The sequence below is a fragment of the Nicotiana tomentosiformis genome, chromosome 4 (assembly GCF_000390325.3).
Source record: "Nicotiana tomentosiformis chromosome 4, ASM39032v3, whole genome shotgun sequence".
NCBI classification, from domain to species: domain Eukaryota; kingdom Viridiplantae; phylum Streptophyta; class Magnoliopsida; order Solanales; family Solanaceae; genus Nicotiana; species Nicotiana tomentosiformis.
Genome location: NC_090815.1, coordinates 113,785,548 through 113,806,367, shown reverse-complemented (window position 1 = coordinate 113,806,367; position 20,820 = coordinate 113,785,548). Strand labels below are relative to the sequence as shown.

The following is a 20,820-nucleotide window of genomic DNA, read 5'->3' as shown; positions in this document are numbered from 1 at the left end:
ATGAATGTGTGGAGATCGAGCATTAGGGTTGTATGTTAGGAGGTAGTTGAACATTTTTTTTCTACTTCATTCCGGATGTGAGGATAAACTGATAGGGTTGTCTTAGATTTCTAGTGGTTTATGTTGTGTTCTCACTATTCTCCCGTTTTTCTTTACTGGTTATTGTATTGCGTTTCAACTATTTTTTGATTTTTATAATGCTTTATTATTTCTATGGTTTCTGATGATGGTACTGATATGTTGTCTCTTTTGTCTTTTTCGTTTTCTTAAGCCGAGGGACTATCAGAAATAACCTCTCTACTCCATGGGGGTAGGGGTAAGGTGTGCGTACACACTACCCTCCCCAGACCCCTTACTTTTGGGATCTTACTGTGTTGTTGTTGTTGTTGTTGTTGTTGTTGTTGTTATTATTATTATTGTATATTTGTTGTAGATGTATTAAATTTGTACAAAATTTATTTTTTAATTTGTAGATGTATCAAATTTGTACGAAATTTAATTCTTTCTAACCGAAAGAATTAAATTTACGAGCACCTTGTTAATACTCATACTTAATAGTACTAGTTAAAAGTCCCAATACTTAAAAATAATCCGTTACTGTCACCCTAATTAATAGTGATAAAAAAGAATTAATTTGAGAGATTAAGCTTTCTTTCTCTTGTCCACAGTTGCCATCTCTATGCTGCAGGAATTAAAGTGATTTGTTGGGCGAATAGAGTGAATTGACCAAGAATGAGTTTGCTATTCAAAACCTAGAGTTTTGGTTTTCAACCTCTCTTGTATTTTTTTTTGGTCTGATGAAGTATTAAATAATGTGAGGCATCTGAATGCACAAGGACTATATAGAAAAATCCTTGTGCCAGAATCTTCGCCCCTATTAATTCTTGGCAATGTACAGTGCTGTATACGCTAGTGACAAAGCACATCAGAGACTCTAATTTAGTGCCTATCAATCTCTCCTGTATTTGTATATATGGCTAAGTTTTTATTTTTGTTAACCTTCTACTTTTATAGAAAGGGGAGAGGAGAGAAAATAGGAAAATGATATAACTAAATTCCTTAATTTAAGGCACTAGTAATGAATTGTATATAATTTGTAAGCAATTCATGTTTAGGGTGGGTAATATACAAAATAAGGATAATTTTGATAAATAAATTACAAATATTGTATAGGAAGTAAATACTCCCTAATTGAAAATATGAGTTTCTTCCATCTCTTACACATAGTAAGACATTCTTTAGGCTTGTATTCCTGAAACCTTACAAAGTGTAGTAGCTTTTATCAACATCTATCACCAGTTTCCAAACTTCTCTGGTAAAAATTACTCCCTCCCATATTATCGGTCGTGATTATTAAAAATAGATGTCTCAAATTATCCTTAATTATGAATAACTTTGTTCAAATACCAATGAAGAAAAATTAAATATTAAGACATGAATAAGGGTAAAGTAGTCAAAATCTCATCATAATTAATTTTTCTTAAGGCGCGTGTACAAGAGAATCATGACATATAATATAAGACGGAGGGAGAAGAACTTTGCCGAAAAACAATAAGCCAAGCCAAATATGCAGGGTATATCTCTTATTGTGTCGATGGTCTATCGGAAACAGCATCTCTACTCCTCCGGAGTAGGGGTAAGGGTCTACGTAAACACTACCCTCCCTAAACCCCACCTGTGATATTTCACTGGATTGTTGTTGTCGTAGTATAGGGGCTACTTAAAAAAAATACTTCTAATTTGCAGCATCCAAATGAACTATACAATGGGAATGTGTCAACTTACATTTAAAATAGAACTGAAACCACATATTTCAAGCGGTACATGTGTGGTTTCTGTGACAAATACCCTTTCTCTATTACCTTGTCTATACATGCTCTCTGTTAGTTTTAGAAAATGTACAAGTACAATTCTTCAGCAAGAATCAACTATCAATCAATTGTCAAGGCATGTTGATATCACCAACATTTTCTTCATTCTTGCTCTCCGTTTCTTCAACTTTCAATCTCTGCCAAATTGGAATAAAGTAGGGTGTAATTAGGCTGTAGATGACAATTTTTTAGATTGATCATAGAGTGAATTTTCAAAATACTACACTTTGTGTTTTCTTAGGTTTGGAGGATTAAGGTATTTAATTTGAGCTCACATTAGCAAAAATCTTTCAAGTCCAGAATGAATCATTAAAGGCTTGAAAACTCTGTACTTCTTCAGCTTCTTGCATATTTTTTTTTTTTTTTTATAAAAAAATTATCCTCATTTGCTCTTTTTTCTCTCTCAACCTATGAATCATTACTACTTTTTTTTTCCCACAGGTAGAAATCAAGCGACAAACCTTTGCCGCCGAAGAGTTCTCATTTGACAAGCGTGTGAACATTGTTGTGTAGAGCTTTGCATCTTTCTTATTGCTCTCTACTTGGAGTTGTTTCAGTGTTTTCTGTATCAGTTTCACCTCCCTGAGCAGCAGGAACTCTTTGATTCATAATAGTCAAAAGAAAAAATCTCCAACGATATTTTAAGTCATGAGTTGCATTACCTGTTCTGTGGATCAATTTCTAGGGCCTTCTTGAAATCCAATTCTGCCAAGTGCAGATCAGCTGTTTCCATAAAAGCTTGTGCTCTCCTATATAATGCTTTCACATTGCAGGACTCAATTTCTAAGACCTACAAGCGATGAAAAAGGATAAGGATGAAATTAAGCCTTGCTTGCGTGGATTACAAATGCTTTTAATCAGCTAAACTTGCATCAAGCTTTTTTCGTTCTTCAGCATTTGAAACAGCTAACAAGAATTAGAATAAAACGCGAAGGGAAGTACATAGCAGCAGGGATTTGAAGACCTACAACAGCTCCTGCTAGAGAAAGGGACGAAGGGAGAGAAAAGAGAAGAAACATAGTAAAACCATGACACTTTAAAAAGAAAACATATTTCTAGTCCAACATATATAGACAGTAAGTGAACTTGCCCCATCATGCATGATCATACTCTTGTCACACTACAAAAACCTGCCTATCCATCCAAGTTACATGAAAATAGAGTTGTTCGGTTACCTAAGTACATTACCTTGGAACATAGCTTAAATGCTTCCTGGAAATCATTTTGTTTGAGACAACAAGCAGCACCATTCAACCAGCATGACACTCTCAATGATTTCACTAGCCTTTGATCATCATCTTCAAAGGTTCCATCTTCATTAATATAATCAACAGCCTGAATGTAAAAAACCCAAAAGAAAAATGCATACAAATAATAAAGCGTTTCATGAAAAGTTGCATATTCTAAACATTAATGACCAATTCACTGAGATACCTTCTCATATTTCTTCATTGCTCTTTGATACTTTCCGTTTTTGAAGAGTAGATTGCCCTCTTCTTTCTTCCTTTGGGACACTTGGATTCTCTCATGTTTATTCATTTCCCAAGGATCCTTTTCCTTGTCTCCCAAAAGGAGAAAGTTAGACCTTCGTAAAATTTGTATGTATCAACCCAAAATGAGTAAGCGAAAGAAATTTCGTAAAATGGTTTTATGCAGTATCAAAATTTTGCCATTAAAAGCTTATCAACTTGAAATGCAGGCATGTATAATGCATCTAATAACTTCTTTCCAGCTAGAAATATGTTACCACAGAAGAAACGAAGGCGCCAAATCATACCTGAACTATCACAAGATATACCAAATGAGAGAAAGGAGCTTTTGGTGAAGACAGAAGAGACTTCATGGATGTTCAGAAAAAGTTTTGTTAGTGGCTAATTTGTTCCCTAATGTGTACTAGGAAATTCTCACAAGTCTGAAAACTATTTGGGTCTATTTATAAGACTTAAATCTTGTCAAAAAGAAGAAAAAACACAGCAATATATCTACAAACTTAACTTATCAGTCCTAGCAATAATGTCTGTCACCCTATTGGATAATGTTAAGGTTTCTTCATATGCTCGATCCTTGCAAATTAACTACATTTTCCAAACAGAACTTTGGCCTACTTGTTTGGATCATTTACCTATCGTTGCAGTAGGAGTTCCACTCCTACATTTGCTTAACCATATGTACTAAGCCAAATATGTCTTAGCACAAAATAGACTTCCGTCAGATACCTTTGTGAACTCCAACATCTCAACTTCGAAAACTATGGTTGAGCAAGGAGGAACCATAGCAAGATCCCGCTTCACTTCAGTATTTCCAAACCCATAGTCAGGTTTAGCTGTCACTATTGCGTGTTCACCCTTCTTCATTGTAGTAACTGCTCGGTCCAGTCCAGCAATGACTTGTTCTACATGCAAAACAGTACAATATAATTATAGCAAGGCAAAAGTTCGTAGGCATAAGTGCAACATGAACAGAAGCATCATAAAAAACTTATGGCATATATACAAGGTTTCGTCATAGAGTGAATGCATACTACAGAAAATCTAATGAGTTTAGAGCTTTAAGAAGAAAGTCATCTAAGAATTGCACCTGATAACTTTTATTTCTAGTCAGAAGACCAAGAGCGTATCACAAAAACCTCATTTTAACATAACAAACCTTATTATCTTATGATTGTAAGGCCGGATAATGAGAATAAATATATTACATGCTTAATTATCACAACAGTAGGTATATTTCAGATTCATTTCATTGCACCGACCTTCATCAGTTGTAAACTTCAATGCAGCCTCTCCATCGAAGCCTCTTTTCTCTAGTAAAGTGCCATCCTCAAGCTTAGCTGTATATCTAACTGGAGATTTGCAGCAAAGACCAAGTAGTTAGTAAATTCTCCATACTCATGCTGAATCTCATTATCAATCCTCAAACTGGACGCAAACTTAAGCTAATTCTGCTGGTTATGCTCCTCAAAATAGCAAAGCACATATTTGTGCCTTTCCCAGAGCAAGATTAAGGTAACATTTCCATCTTTTCAGCCCCCTTTTCCAGGATGATGAAGGACACAGTCTACATTTGATGAAACGTGAAATCTCACAAATTATCAAGGGTAAAGTAGACAGTATATGACCCAAATACGTACTCAAAGTGCCATCCATAGTTCCCTATAATCTCTGCAATTTTCTGCAGATCCCACTGCTACCCAACCCTTAAATAAGTAACATTATATGAACTCTATGTTTTTATTACCAAACGGGAAAAGGTAAAATGCACATAGATTCTGAATACTTACTAGTTACAGCAGCACCTTCGTTTGCAGTAAGAGTGCCTTCCCCCTCTTTTAAAATCTTCTTTAAAACTCCCAAATCACCAGTCACATTTATTACCGGCTTGAAAGAAACCAGTTCAAGATCAATACTCAGGATAGAACATGGAAGAATTGAAGGGAAGCCGTTTTCAGAATCCTTAACCCCGTCAACAAAGGCATCTGCAAGGGAAAAGAAAATTTTAAGAATGAAAAGAACTGTTTGAGCTTTTTGGTGTAGATTTAAATTTTTTTAATGATATAAACTTTTTGTTGGAAATCTAACATTTTATCCACTAAGATCCAACAGGCAGCTCTAGCCTTGATATTCTACTTAGAAATAAATCAGAAGGTACAACTATCTACCACCATTTTCGTCATCTATAGCAGTGTTTAGAAAAGCGATCGCTTCGTCGCTTTAAGCGCGAAGCGACGCGACGCGACCCAGTGTCGCTTCTAGGTGCCTGAGGCGACTCGACCGAGGGAAGCGCACGCTTCAATGGAGGAATCGACGAAGCGAGTAAAGCGATGAAGCGATCGCTTCTGTTAAAAAAGCGCAGAGGGCCCTTTTTTAAAAAAAAAAAAACTTTGGGTCTGTTTTTTTATTATACAAAACAGACCCTAAATCGACAAAAATTGGCCATTTCTTCTTCTCTCTTCTTCGATCGACGTCGACCAAAGCCTAGGGTTCAACTTCATCGACATTGCTGACGAGTCCAGGTAATTTTCTTCTTCTCTTTTTTTTCTTTCTTTCTTCTTCTTGTTCCCGTCAGATTCTGCTTTTTTTTCTTTCTTTTTCCTTCTTTCTTCCTTCTTCGTCTTCGTTTATCTCTGACAGTCCAGTTTGCACTGTTCAGACTTCAGCGTCTTCTTCTTCCTTTTATCTCTAACCCGTCCAGATTTTGTTTTTTTTCCCCCTTTTATTCTTCTTATTTATTAATTTTAATATGTATTTTAGTTTATAAAATTAATTATTATTTATATATGTTATATTTTTCAGTTTATTTGATTTTTTTAATGTATATTTCAGCATATAAAATTAATTATTATTTATATATGTTATATTTGAAAATTATATATGTTATATTTTAGTTTATTTGATTTTTTTAATGTGTATTTCGGTTTATAAAATTAATTATTATATATATTATATGTATTTTCAGTTTATTTGATTATGTATTTTCTTATATCTTAATAGGGATTTCAAAATGTCTCAAAGATCGAAAGATAAAGACCCGGCTTGGCGATATGGCGATAGAGTTAATGAGAAGAATACAAATATTGTATGCAAGTTTTGTAACAAGATTACAACGGGTGGAATTTATCGCTTTAAATTCCATCTTATTGGTGGCGATAGAAACGTCACAAGTTGTCCGAAATGCCCACCGGAGGTGAGGGATGAAATAAAGAATTTTGTTGAGAAGAAGAAGGAGCAAAAAAATCAAATGAGTCATCAACCATTGGTGACCAATCTTGATGATGATGATATTGAAGAATTGTCACTTCCAACAAAACGGGGAAGAGATGCAATCTCTTCAAGTCATGGATCGACGGGTACGAGTAGGACTAAAGGTCCTATAGATTGCTATTTCCCAAAGAAGCCGGAAGGAAATAGCGGTGGAAAAGATGTACAAAAAATTGCTAAGGACATTTTGAGGGATCGTGCAGTTTGCACGATGGGTCTATGATGCTGGGCTCCCCTTCAATTGCGTCAACTATACTGACACTTTTGGAGACTTTATTGAGGTCGTTGGTCAATACGGACCTGGAATGAAGCCTCCCACTTATCATGAAATCAAAGGTCCTTATCTAAATAAGGAAGTGGAGGAGACTAATAAAATTGTGGAGGAACATAAAGTTGTGTGGAACAAGTATGGCTGCTCCATTATGATGGATAAGTGGACGGCAAGAACTGGAAAAATGATTATTAACGTGTTGGTGAATTCTCCCAAGGGAAGTTTGTTTCTTGAGTCCATTGATGCTAGCGACTCATCCACTGACCACATCAAAATGTTCACCTTGTTTCAGAACACCATTGAAAAGATTGGCCCAAGCAAAGTTGTTCAAGTGGTCACTGATAATGCGAGTGAAAATGTGAAAGCGGGTGGCATGGTGGAAGGAGCATACAAGAATGTCTATTGGACTCCATGTGCGGCTCATTGTATCAACTTAATCTTCGGGGACATTTTCAAGGAAAAACCCTTCTCTACAGTTTTTGGCCAGGGCGTTAGGATACATTCTTATATTTCTCAGCGGTCCTTGTTATTGAATATGATGAGAAGATTCACCAGACAAAAAAATTTGGTGAAACCGGGCAAGACAAGGTTCGCCACTGCTTTCTTGACTTTACATAGTATCCACTTGCAAAAATCCAATTTGAGAAAGTTGTTCACTTCAGAGGAATGGAGCAAGAGTAAATTTGCAAAGGAAAGTGCGGGGAAAGATGTTGCACGCATTATTCTTTCTTATTCTTTTTGGAATAATGTCCTCCATGCTCTTAAAATTGGTGGCCCTTTGGTTAAAGTACTCCGTTTGGTAGATGGGGAGCAAAAACGACCAATGGGCTACCTCTATGAAGCTATGGATAGGGCCAAGGAGGCTATTCAAGCATCATTCACTGATGAGCAGAAATATGCAAAGGTCTTTCAGATCATTGATGCAAGATGGAGTGAGCAACTTCATAGACCTTTGCATGCAGCTGGACTTATTCTGAACCCGTCACTCTTTTATGATCAGCATGAGAATAATTCATTGGCTAGAGAAGTGTGGACAGGATTCCATGAGGTTGTTATCAAGTTGACCCCAGATGAAGACTTGCAAGAAAAGATAGTAGATCAGCTTGCTATTTACAAGGCAGCTGAGGGACTTTTTAAGCTCCGACTTGCTATTAAACAAAGAAAGATGAAGTCGCCAGGTGACCAAGTGCTTCTATATTTTATAGCTCTAACTTTAATGTATTTTTTATACTTATTAACTCTTGAATATTTTTTTTCACTTCTATAGTTGAGTGGTGGGACCAATATGGTGTAGAGACTCCATATTTACAGACTTTCGCCATCAGAGTTCTAAGTTTAACTTGTAGCTCATCCGGATGTGAAAGGAACTGGAGCGTTTTTGAACACGCGAGAAGTGTTTTGAGATAAAGTAAATTATATCTCAATTGTCCCAACTCCTACTAATTAGTTGACACATCTTGTTTGCAGATTCATACAAAGAAGAGGAATCGACTAACCTTGAAGCGCCTCCATAATCTAGTGTTCATAAAATACAATAGAGCATTGAGGCGTCGCTACAACCACCGCAATCTAATTGATCCAATTCTTTTGGACAATATTGATGAGGCTAATGAGTGGCTAACCGGAGTCCCCGAAAATTGTGAAGATGAAGAAGTATTTGAAGGCGACTCTAATTTCACTTGGGGTGATGTTGCAGTTGCTAGTGGAGTTGGGGAGAATCCTTATGGTTTAAGGGGGAATACTTCAAGTTCAAGCTCGATTAGGAAGGGAAAAAGTGTGGCTACTACAAGTCGATCTCTATCCCTAATTGATGAAGATGAAAGTGATCATGAAGAGGAAGAGGAGGGGGAGGAGGAAGATGACGAGCAATATGAAGATAATAGAGGAATTCAAGATTTTGACAATCTTGAAGAAGAACAAGAAGAGTAGAAGAATAAGAGGTTGATTCTAGTAATTTAGTAGCTTTGATTTTGCTTGTCCTATGGTTTGTGGAGGATTTGGTGGTACCTAGTACCTACTTTTAAGTTTTTAAATTGAATTTTTTGATTATTTATAATTTTATATTGTGTCTTTGCAAGGTTTACATTATGTTTTTTAAGAATTGCGCTTCACTTTAATAAAGCGTGCGCTTCGCTTTTGAAGCGAGGCGAGCCCTTGTCGCTATTTTGCGCTTCTCGCTCTTAAAAACACTGATCTATAGGAACACAAGTCACATGTGAGTAGGGAAAATCAGGAATTCCGCTCGTTTACTTTACACTTGATTCGCCTTAGTATAACTTATCATTAACAAAAATGCAATTAGCGGCAATAACACACAGTTCATCTCCCTTATACAGATATGAATCATTACCAACTTCCCTATATAGAGTCGAGGCAAAACCCTAGCTATAAATTTAGATATCGAGATAATCTTAACAACCCATGCAAGAATTAACATTATGATAAACTATCCCAGCAGAGCTATCTTTCCATCTGAATAGCGAGTAGGGTAAAGCTGATGGTTCAATGTGATCAACCAAAACGCATCAAGGCACTCAACCACAACTGGAAATCTGGAATACCAGTTTTTGAGATTGTCAAACATTTGCCAGGTTCGCTACTCACAAATAATCTAATCTCTTTATCCATGACTAACATATTATCTATGAATTATACTCCTGAAACACACCCCTCCCCTCAAAAAAGGAACCCCGACTACCAACCGAAAGAATGATAGCAAAGAATGAGTTGGAAAGACGTACACTGAGGCTGAACAATTAAATTCACTTTCTCTCCCCTTCTCATTGTCTTGATCGCTTTTGGTAATGCTTGACAAAAATGGCCTAAAAGGAAACACAGTTGGTTAGTCAAATCAAAGGAATGAACCAACAGCTGATAGTACAAGTTTGTTGATTCTAAAGCACAAATGCCAAGATACCAAGGTACCATCTTTGACATAAAACTCCACTCCGTGTTCAGGTGTTTTTGCAACAATTACACCATCAAGCAGCCTCACCACATACTTCGCTGCAAAATCAAATCGAAAAAAGCAAGGATATTTTATCTATAAACAATTAACAAAATATATCACAGGCAAGACCATATAAATGCAGATACTAGCACTAGCAGCAACTTCATTGGATCGAATATTCTTTTCTGTTTTTCTTTTTGTTTCCTTGGAGTTGATTCTTTTGGAGTAAACACTAAACACATTCACGTACCTAGAACTTCATCCAAGTCATCAGGAGGTCCTATTAGCTCCCCCTTCTCCATAATTTTCTTGATAATACCACCATCCTTGCAGACATCCACTACTGTGATCCATGATACTAGCTCGACCTCAAACTGAACTACAGAATTCGATGAAACTGCATCCAAGTCCGCCAATCCAAAACCAGTTCTTGGGGGCAATGTGAACAATGCCGTTTCACCTTTCCTCATCGTGACAATTCCGCAATCTACGCCAGTGGCAACTTTCTCTAACCAACCAAAAGCAAAACTAATTAAGCTTAACAAATAGAAACCAAATCATAGGTGCAGAAACCCAATATCAGCAAAATCAATACTCCATCCGTCCCATTTTACGTGACCTTATTTGACTGGGCATGGAGTTTAAGAAAGAAAGAAAGACTTTTTAAATTTGTGATCTAAAACAAGCCATAGACATCCGTGTGGTTATAAACATCTCGCTAGTGGTAAAATAATAGTTTTAAAATTAAATTATTTCTAAATATATAAAGGTGTTATTCTTTTCTAGACATACCAAAAAGAAGTGTGCCGCATAAATTAGTACAAACGGAGTAATTTTTTCCTAGAATCTCTTACCCGAAAAAATGGTAAAAAGAAATGGCCAATAATAAATTATAACCATTTTTAGCAACTTTAGACATCATTATTAATTAACAAGTGCACACCAATATAGGAGGTAAACTAGAATGAAGGGGAAGCAATTCCACTTAAGTAACCAAGAACTGACCTTGGCCAAGCTTGAACGTAACAGGTTTACCTTTGTCCCTAGTCGAAACACATTTGGTTCCATCACGTAGGCTACCAACATAGTGAACTGCAACTCAATCGAAAAAACAAGAAAAAGGGTACAAACATTTTCAGTTAAAAAATTTGATCTTCGATTAAACAGATTAGCAAATTCTTGAAAATTGGTTAGTAGTTACCAGTGACTTCATCACCAAATTCAGGGGTTTCCCAACCAAGTCCAAGCTTAATAAGCTTCTTCTTAAGACCATTTGAGTTAATTTCCCTTTCATCGCCAATATTGAGTGGTGGTGCTGATTCTATTTCTTCCCCTGCCTCTTCATCATCTTCATCTATAAATGCTTCGGCATTTGCCCTGGAAAATTCCACCATCTCTAATTACTGCTTACTTAGAAGTTAGAATTTATAGCTTAATATAGGGTGTTCGGTGAAGTGATTTATACGGTGGTAGGAGATCGGGCGCCGGTGAAAACCAACGGAGGACTGGAGGTGACTGAGTAATATGAGTGGTGTGGGCCACTTGTCTGTAGTTTGTAGAAACTACGAAGCTGTTCGGTCGTTTGAAGTGGGTTGGGCTTTCTACAGACCAAAAGATTGGATCAGCCCAGCCCACTTCCTTTTTACCTTTTTTTCAAAATTAACCTAAATATTTATTCCGATATCTTTTGGCTGTTATAGTGAAGTGCTGTTATAGAGGACATATATTATAATATAATATAATAATTGGTTCCGAGATACACTTGACTTTTATAATAAATGACTGTTATATAGAGATTTGGTTGTAGTCGTTTACTTAACCGATTAAACTAAAAGTAGATGACGTATGTATAATATAATTGTATAATTCATGTATAATCTATATATATTGGTTTCCCACTATCTATTTGTGTAAAGATCCTTTTTTCCCACTTCCCTTAAAGTGAAAAGTTTGCAATATTATTAAGTATATTTTCTTTTACGATTATCTGTTTCATATGAATCCAGAATTTGAAGTTAAGGGTGTGATGTAGACAGCCAACTCTAATGGAAGTATTAGTGGCTGCTTCTGCGGCTCGAACCCATCACCTATAGATCATATGGAGACAATTTTACTGTTACTCCAAGTCTCCCCTTCAGACTGCGATCAGTTAGTTGGTAAAAATTATAATTACCTTGCCATCATCGGGAAGAGCCATAGCAGTAGTAAGCAGAGAATAATAACCAGTAAAAACACCAATTTCCATAGTATTCTTGGCATTGATGAGTTTGAGAAGCATGCTCAAGAATTGGCCTTCATCAGCAGAGGTGGTCATGATATTCCTGTTTTTCCAAATGGAGATTTTTATACTTAATTCCAACTAGAAAATTACCGCATTTAAGTATTCAATTTGATTGAACTAAAAGTTAAAAGGAAATTAGGAGAATTTTAATTACCAAGGGTGTTTTGCAGTAATTTCTCTTAGCTCTTTCGTGGGTTCAGGTTCTCTTGGATACACACTTGCGTCAAGAATGTACTGTTGAAACACAATTTAAAAACTCAATATCTTCAAAAAAGATTTTTTTTAAGGGTAATCTTGGCGTAACCGGTAAAGTTGCTGCCATGTGACCAGGAGGTCACGGGTTCGAGCCGTGGAAACAGTATCTTGCAGAAATACAGGGTAAGACTGCGTACGATATACCCTTGTGGTTCGGTCCTTCCCCGGACCTCGCGTATAGCGGGAACTTAGTGCACCGGGCTGCCCTCTTTACGATATATGGTTTGTATGTAGTTTACCTAAACCAGTTTAACGGTCCGGGTTGACCCGTTTCCGGACCGGTAGTAACCCGGATCGGTCAAACCCGGTCAAGGAAAATCACTGTTGAACCGGTTAACCGGCTCGACCCGATTCAACGGTGATTTTCTGTTTTTTTTTTTAAATTTTAAATTCATTTGACCGTTGGTAACGGTCAACTTCCAATTTGACTGTTGCCCAACGGATATTTTGCAAGAATAGCCTTTTTTGGGCAATTATTTTAAAAACTAACATATTTTGTAATTACTAATTTAGCCTTTTGAAAAACTTTAAATACACTCCCCCTCTTCTTCATTTCTTCACTCATTTCTCATTTCTCATTTCTCAAACTCAAATTCTCAATTCAAGTTAAATTATGCCCCGTGATTCTAGAGTGCGCTCATATATTTGGGAACACTTTGAGGTGGTAGAAGAAAATGAAGAAGTTCACAAAGTAAAATGCAAGAACTGTGGTCTTAATTCTTCGTCGAAAGTGGGAGAGCACAGACTGTTTAAGGAGGCATACGAAGAGTTGTCTTGAGCATCCTCTAGAAATTCGAATTTAAGATTTTAAGTTGATTTGAGACAATTTATGTTATTTTAAAATTATTAGACGTATTGTGCTTAATGTTTTAGTTTGTTAGAATAATTTGAAATATTATTATTCAATGAAAATTTGAAATGAAACTATGAAAGCCTTTGAATTTAAAACTCCACATTGATTATGAAGAACTTACTAAGGCAATGCAAAACATTTGAAGTTCTAGATTTATATTTAATAATTAAACTTTGAATTTACTCTTTTTTTATTAATTTAGTTGTTAAATGTAAATTTAATTTGCAAGTTTGAACTTGCAAAATATAAGTGCAATTTTTTTCCATCTTCATTGTATTCTATTATCTTAAATTCTTAATGAAATATTCAAATATAAGAATTTTAAAGTCTTTACATCCTTTATTCAAACACTCTGTTTATAAGATTATTTTTTTATTTTATATTTTTACTTTAGTTATACAAATTACAAAATATATAAAAAAAATAATTTGCACTAACCCGGCCCGGCCCGACCTCTTAGGCCCGGAACTGTTCCGGTTTAATTTTTGATCGGATGGGGCCGGACCCGTTAAGCGCGGTTCTTAAAACCCGAAACCCGGCCCGGATTGGTGACCGACATGTCACTTTTTTTCTCGGGCCGGCCCGGCCTACCCGTTTGTCACCTTTAAGTTTACCTCATAAAGGGCATCACTTTGCAAAAGACTCTTGTGTCCAACTTCTTGGTGTCTTCCATTCTGATTTTCACCATTGGTTGCCATTGCTGCTTGTGAATATTTTAATTAATATATAGTAATTTGTTTCTGAATTAGATAATTTTAAGGTAGCAACCTGCTTTTTGGAAAAATGAAAATGGTCTTCCATTTTGGTTTTCTCCATTGGTTGCCATTGCTGCTTGTGAATATTTTAACTAATAAAATGGCCAACCAAGGATAAAGTGGTAATTTTCTATAGCTGGTCTTAAATTAAATTTTTTTGCTTTGATGAAATACGTGTCCTTCCTCACATTCTTCCTTCTAGAATCCTCTTTCACTATTACTTTGTTAATCATCTACCATTTGCTACGAGTTCAAGCCGTAATTGTCTGTCATTAGTAATAGTCCTCTCTCACTAACCTTTTCTTATACTTCAAATCTTCTTTTAGGAATTTTGCTTTTTATTATCTCTAATCAGACTTTGAACACAATTATGTGTTTCACAAGTCGGGATAAACTTGTCTACTGCTTCTTGCTTAATGAACTCTTGAAGCAACAATCGTCTACTAGGATGGAGTATTCTTGGAGATTTCGAACTGCTGAATGAAAATATTGAGGTATACCCTTTCAATTGTTATTTTGAAGGGTTTATATGTTATTTTTTTCTTTTTTTATTTATGATAATTAGTCAGTCGAAGGTCGATTCTCTGCTAATTTTGAGGTATAACCCCTTTGAAACGTTGAATTTTTTAAGGTTTAAAACATGGAAAATTTACTAATTGTTGATTTAGAATTTTGATGTATAACCCTCTTTTATATTTTTGTTTGCATTATCGGACTAAATTGCACATTGATTCCTCATCTATGCTCTTATAGTCCTGTTCTATCGCTCACTGATTTTTGTATGTTTTCATTGTTTCTATTTTGATTCTTCTTCCGACCTCCTCTTGAATGAGGTTCAAGGTTAATCCCATGATTAGAAATGGTAGCTTTTGTACTTTTGATTCTTTTATTTTATTATTTTAACTATTAAAATATTTTTAGGAATCCCATAATGTGCATAGTGGGTTGTCAATGCATAGTCAGTGCAGTGTATGTGATTTTAGGATCATAAAGGTGATAATTAGTGGTTAGTTTTTGATGAATCATTTTTATAGTTTAACTGAAAAAATTTGAGGAGACTGCACGGGGGTTGTTTATCTTTACGCCATTTGCTTGCTTCAGTGGCTACCATGTGAATAGCAAGAATAAGTCATTATGGATCAGTTACCTTACCTATCACGATTGTTGTTAAATTAAGAACTTCATACTGCATTTCAATATAAGTACTTATTTTCAATTCACACCTTAGAGTATTCATTCTTACCAAACAAAAATTATGGATTCAGTGGTACGATGTCTACCTATTTGAACTTGTAGGATGTGCATGTCATATTTCAACTATAATTTAGCTTATCGGCGACATAACCAATGCTCACATAAGATATTGAAAAGTAAAATAAATGGTTTTATGCCTTGTTCTCTCTTTTCTTTTTAAAAAACATGGTTAACCTATTGAAATTTGTCTATGACAATATATTCAAATCATACTGGTTATAATTGAACAATCAGTTATGCAAAAGAATAACATGTTGCGACATTTGGTACTACAACAAGTTGTAATTCAAGTTCATGATTTTCGACAAAAATATAGAATAATAATTTATGGAGTTAAGATTGTTATTCTTTTAATATAGCAAAAAGATCTAGGAAGAGATAATGTCGCGAATGATTACAATAGCACTTTGGTTTAAATTTAATTGACTATTTACTTGTTATTTCATTTTTAATTGATGTTCAAGTTGTAACTACATGTCTAATGATTTGCTATTCTCAATTACAGAAATCACATATGGCGGAGAAGAACACAATCAGCTCAAAATTTTCAAACATTTAGAGAAAAGGTAATTTACAGTTGAATACGACCTAAATACAAAGTTCATATGACTTAGAGTCAACTCATTAATTGTCTCTATATTCTTTTTTTTGTGGCTAAAAACTAAAAATATCCACTTGTTTATTTCAGTGATTGAGTTTAGAATAATGTATGTATGAATACTTCTTTCTTCTCCATTTAAAATCATTAAAAGTAAACTAAAAGTTGGCATGTGTACTGATCATTCTCAAAAAAGTTGGCATGTGTACTGTTATAACTTGAACTTAGTGGGATCACCTTCCGTGAGTAAAATACTTATCTAGCTCATCTTATGAATACCACTTCTCTCTTAATAATTTTCCTTATATTTTCTCAATTATTGAAGTTATCATCCTCGGAAACCTTCTCTACCTTACCTTATAAGTACAACATCTCTCTTTTGATAGTTCTCCTTCTCAATTACTGAAGTTATAACCTTTTCAAGCTGTATTTTAAGTCCTCTAGACATATTTTGTTGTTACTTACATTTACTTTTTTCCTTGACACGCATAACATCTGGAATATTTGTAAATGCCATTTCTTCTTTTACTTTTAGATTTATCATTATTTTTCTGTATATTCAGTACTTATATTTTTGCTGTTTGTGGATTAGTGTATCATTTTGTCTTATTTGTTTTCCATGTTATGTAGCCACATGTGCAAGTACAACTTATCTTTCTTCCTCCCTCCCTCCTTTTTTACCTCCCTAGAAATACTAACGCACATCCATAGTATTGTTCAGTTCTTCTGATGGAGTTTTATGTCTGTATTTTGTGTCAGTTTTGTGTCTTACAGAATAAGATCATATATACTTCTAAAAGTATTTACTTTCGATATCCTTGACATTAAAAATTAATTAATATAATGTATGCTAGATACAAATATTTATGTTCTACACTTCTACTTGCTTATGAAATTATTTTTTAGCTTTGGTTAATAATCAGTCCATGTACAAGGTTTCGAGAAATAAGGAATACATCAATGCCAACTTGAAAGTGGTGTTGAGGTTGATCCATGAGCACATTCAGATAATATCCTAAAATTTATGATCGACCAAATCAAGATTTTTGACCAGCTTTTTAAAAGAAGCTTATACGACAATTCAGGACTTGTATTCATGTAATCGAAATTAAGTGACTCAGCCTACAAGCTACATGACGTCAAGCTCCTTATAAGGTTTGGAGGAAAAGAATAGTAATGAAAGTCAGTAGGTTAGGTGTTAGACATGTGATTCACCAAAGTGCACCAACTTTTTCGACTTTACAACTTAATAATTAAATGAGGATTCAATTATTTTGTTAAATACCGAATGATGATAGCTAAGATGCAAGTTTTGTCATGGTATTTGCAATGGATACTACTCTGCAGAATTTGAGAATAATGAACCTTGAATATTCCATATTTGGGTAATGAATATTGGGATTAGTCCTTTCATATTGGGTAATGAAATATTGATTACTTCATACGGCTTCTTTGACCATTCCAGTTGGATTCCCAAATGAATTCTCCAAAGCATTATTAGAGAATGAACGTCAGTTTAAATCAACAATGTTGGGCCCATGCCCTGTACGGGTAATTCTCATCTAGTTATATATAGAAAACCAAAGGGACGTGACCATATAGAGCGGAGGAGTTGGTGTGCGTAAAATTAATGATTGAAAGTTGGTGAGTTTCTAGTTCTGTTCTTCCTCCTACAATTTCTGGGAAAATACATGTTGGGAATAAATTTTCACAGAAATAGTATTCACAGTAATAAAAGCGGAATAATAACGTAGCATCGAGATACGGTAATTAATAAAAAAAATAACAACGACACCAAAATTTTTACGTGGAAAATCCTTTTGAATAAGGAAAAAACCACGGCCCCGAGAGGAGCAACTGATATCACTATAACAAGGAATTTTACACTTTGTAGGTCCGAGTAAAATACTCCAAAGATTACTATAACACTCAAAAGAAATAACCCTCTTTTGATATTCCTACCTCACTACAATATCGCTCACTCTCTATTTTTTTCACAGACTATTTTCTTATACCATGTATGTGAAACCTCACTCTTTCTTCCTAACTCTCACATATATTTTTCCTCTGAGATTGGTGTGTAGAAATGAGAGCCGAAGCTATCCTTTTATAGGTGCAGCCTCACTCTCTCACGCCTACTATATTTGATATTTTCCTTCTGCAGATTTGCAAATCCCATAGCCTACCATATTTGACATTTTTTCTTCTCTTTCATTTATGGTCTACAGATTTGTAAATCCCATAGCCTACCATATTTGGCATTTTTTCTTCCATTTTATTTATGGGGATGGACCCCACAAATTTTCCTCTCCAGACCCATTCACCTGAAGGAGGTAACACCGGACTTCTAGCTTGAGTGCATGCCGACAAGTTCTTTGCACAATTCGAACTTGTCTCTTGGTACCACCTTGGTCAATATATCTATGGGATTCTCACTTGTAGAAATCTTCAAGATTTTTATTGATTCATTCTCTACCATTTCTCGAATCCAGTGATATCTCACGTCGATGTGTTTGGTCCTTGTATGGTACATGGAGTTCTTGCTAAGACCTATTGCACTTTGACTGTCACAATAGACGACATACTCCTTCTGATGCAATCCAAGTTCTTGAAGGAACTGTTTCAACCATATCATCTCCTTGCCAGCTTCAGTAGCGGCAATATACTCCGCTTTAGTTATAGAGAGTGCAACACACTTCTACAACCTCGACTGCCATGATATAGCTCCCCCTGAAAATGTAAATAAATATTCAGTAGTGGATTTTCTATTATCAATGTCACCTACCATATCGGCGTCTGCATAGCCCTTCAAGATTGGATCAGATCTTTCAAAGCACAAACAATCTCTCGCGGTACCTCTCAAGTACCTGAGTATCCACTTAACTGCTTCCCAGTATTCTTTTCCAGGATTTTCAAGAAACTTGCTGACAACACCAACTGCGTGAGTAATATCAGGTCTAGATCTAGTGCATACCATTGAATACATCAAACTTCAGATGGTAGAGGAATAAGGAACTTTAGTCATGCTTTCCTTTTCCTCCATTGTTAGAGGACATATCTTCTTGCTTAACTTTAGATGACTAGCAAGAGGTGTGCTAACTGGCTTAGCATTCTTCATGTTGAAGCGTTCCAGTACACGTTCAATGTACTTCTCCTGAGACAGCCACAACTCTCTGCTTGTTCGCTCTCGAGCTATCTTCATACCCAGAATTTGTTGTGATGAGCCCAAGTCTTTCATACCACATGACTTGGACAAATCTCCCTTCAACTTTGCGATCAACCCCTTGTCTTTTCCTACAATTAACATGTCATCCATATATAATAACAATATAATAAAGTTATTCTCAGAAAATCTTTTGAAGTATACACATGAATCAGAATAGGTCTTTATGTATGTTTGACTTTTCATGAATGAGTCAAACTTCATGTACCACTGCCTTGGTACCTGCTTCAATCCATAAAGTCTCTTATTCAATTTGCACACCATGTATTTCTTTCCAGTTACTTCAAATCCTTCTGGCTGCTCCATATAAATCTCCTCTTCTAAATCTCCATGAAGAAATGCAGTTTTCACATCCAATTGCTCCACTTCAAGATCTATGCTAGTTGCTAAGCTCAAAATTGTTTGAATAGAAGTCATTTTGACAACAAGTGAGAAAATTTCATCAAAATCAATACCTTTTTTCTGTTCGAAGCCTTTAACCACCAATCGAGCTTTGTATCTGACCAACTTGCCATTTCCATCTTTCTTGAGTTTAAAGACCCACTTACATTTGAGTGGTCTTTTACCTTTTAGAAATTCAACTATCTTGTACGTGCCATTTTTCTACAGAGATTCCATCTCTTCTTGTATGGCTTTCATCCACTGGTTCTTTTCTGTATGGGACAACACCTCTTTAAGACTTTCTGACCCCCCTCATCACTGATGAGGACATACTTTGTGGCAGGTTAACTGCATGACTCTACCCTTGGCCTTTCTAATCTTCTCAGAGGTTGAGGTTGTTCTTCTCCCTGAGTGGGGTGATCCACTAGCTCGACATCATCATCTAGTTGCTCCCCCTGCTCAATAACCTCACCAGGTTGCTCCCCCTGCTTGGCAACCTCGTTGATCGTACTTTCTGTACTTGTGGGATAGTTAGAAGAAGAAGGAATTGTAACAAGGTTAGGAATTATACTATTCTTAGCATTCCCTGACATATCATCAACAGTTCCAACTTCACTTTCTCGGAAGACTACACCTCTTCTTCTGATGACCTTCTTCTTTACAAGATCCCACAATCTATATTTGAACTCTTCATCTCCGTATCTGATGAATATACAGGGAATAGATTTATCATCTAGCTTTGTTCTGTGCTCCTTTGGTGCATGCGCAAAAGCTTTGCAACCAAATACCTTCATATGCGAGTAGGACACCTCCTTGTTGGTCCAAACTCTCTCTGGGATGTCAAATGCCAACATAACTGATTGACTCCTATTGATCAGGTAACAGGTTGTCTGAACTGCTTCACCCCAGAATGACTTAGGCAGTTTAGCCATTTTGAGCATGCTTCTCACCTTCTCCAATATGGTACGGTTCATCCTTTCGGCTACGTCATTGTGTTGTGGGATTCCAGGAACTGTATTTTCATGTCTGATCCCATGGCTCGAACAATACTCTTCAAATTCACTTGAAGTGTACTCACCTCCATTGTCACTTTAGAGACGCTTTAGATTTTGGCCTGTCTCCCTTTCCACCATAGCATGAAACTTCTGGAAAACTTGAAACACCTGATTTTTGGTTTTCAAAATATAAACCCATAATTTTTGTGAAGCATCATCAATAAAAGTAACAAAATATTTGTTACTACCCATCAATTCAATTTCCATTGGACCACAAATATTAGAATATACCAAATCAAGTATATTCAATTTTCTTTTAGACAATGTCTGAAATGAGACTCTGTGATGCTTACCAAATAAACAGTAGTCGCAAGGTTTT

The 20,820-nt window shown here is 35.7% G+C and overlaps 3 protein-coding genes across 6 annotated transcripts; 1 reads left to right on the top strand and 2 right to left on the bottom strand.

The window, feature by feature from the left end:
- Positions 1 to 1,725: 1,725 nt before the first annotated feature.
- On the bottom strand, positions 1,726 to 11,403 carry LOC104106944 (peptidyl-prolyl cis-trans isomerase FKBP62-like). Of its 4 annotated transcripts, none has more exons than XM_009615603.4 (13): positions 11,048 to 11,403; positions 10,882 to 10,938; positions 10,097 to 10,354; positions 9,822 to 9,902; positions 9,638 to 9,718; positions 5,149 to 5,343; positions 4,621 to 4,710; positions 4,088 to 4,263; positions 3,306 to 3,428; positions 3,060 to 3,206; positions 2,534 to 2,661; positions 2,333 to 2,453; positions 1,726 to 2,008 (listed from the first exon to the last, which is right to left on the bottom strand). In XM_009615603.4, the coding sequence occupies exons 1-13, from the start codon at positions 11,238 to 11,240 to the stop codon at positions 1,943 to 1,945; spliced, it is 1,716 nt and encodes a 571-aa protein (XP_009613898.1). In that variant the 5' UTR covers positions 11,241 to 11,403; the 3' UTR covers positions 1,726 to 1,942. The 4 variants fall into 4 exon arrangements, with proteins under 4 accessions (XP_009613898.1, XP_009613897.1, XP_033514736.1 ...); XM_009615602.4 differs by having other exon boundaries at positions 10,852 to 10,938; positions 11,048 to 11,402; XM_033658845.2 differs by lacking the exons at positions 10,097 to 10,354; positions 10,882 to 10,938; positions 11,048 to 11,403 and having other exon boundaries at positions 9,814 to 9,904.
- Positions 6,823 to 8,310, top strand: LOC138909081 (uncharacterized). The gene is made up of 2 exons (XM_070200177.1): positions 6,823 to 8,074; positions 8,164 to 8,310. The coding sequence occupies exons 1-2, from the start codon at positions 6,931 to 6,933 to the stop codon at positions 8,301 to 8,303; spliced, it is 1,284 nt and encodes a 427-aa protein (XP_070056278.1). The 5' UTR covers positions 6,823 to 6,930; the 3' UTR covers positions 8,304 to 8,310.
- Positions 11,404 to 11,782: 379 nt separating the features above from the next.
- LOC104106942 (caffeoyl-CoA O-methyltransferase 3-like) lies at positions 11,783 to 13,933 on the bottom strand. Its single transcript, XM_070201613.1, has 4 exons — positions 13,850 to 13,933; positions 12,282 to 12,361; positions 12,020 to 12,167; positions 11,783 to 11,833 (listed from the first exon to the last, which is right to left on the bottom strand). Exons 1-4 carry the CDS (start codon positions 13,931 to 13,933, stop codon positions 11,783 to 11,785), a joined length of 363 nt encoding a protein of 120 aa, XP_070057714.1.
- Positions 13,934 to 20,820: the final 6,887 nt, after the last annotated feature.

Coding starts and splice junctions, on each gene's coding strand:
- LOC138909081 (XM_070200177.1), top strand. CDS start 6,931: ATGAAGCCTCCCACTTATCATGAAATCAAAGGTCCTTATCTAAATAAG. Junction 8,075..8,163: donor AAGAAAGATGAAGTCGCCAG/GTGACCAAGTGC, acceptor TCACTTCTATAG/TTGAGTGGTGGGACCAATAT.
- LOC104106944 (XM_009615602.4), bottom strand. CDS start 11,240: ATGGTGGAATTTTCCAGGGCAAATGCCGAAGCATTTATAGATGAAGAT. Junction 4,711..5,148: donor CGAAGGTGCTGCTGTAACTA/GTAAGTATTCAG, acceptor GCAAATCTCCAG/TTAGATATACAGCTAAGCTT. Junction 2,454..2,533: donor GAAATTGATCCACAGAACAG/GTAATGCAACTC, acceptor CCTGCTGCTCAG/GGAGGTGAAACTGATACAGA.
- LOC104106942 (XM_070201613.1), bottom strand. CDS start 13,933: ATGGCAACCAATGGTGAAAATCAGAATGGAAGACACCAAGAAGTTGGA. Junction 12,362..13,849: donor AAAGTGATGCCCTTTATGAG/GTAAACTTAAAG, acceptor GTGTTTCAACAG/TACATTCTTGACGCAAGTGT. Junction 12,168..12,281: donor ATTACTGCAAAACACCCTTG/GTAATTAAAATT, acceptor TTGGAAAAACAG/GAATATCATGACCACCTCTG.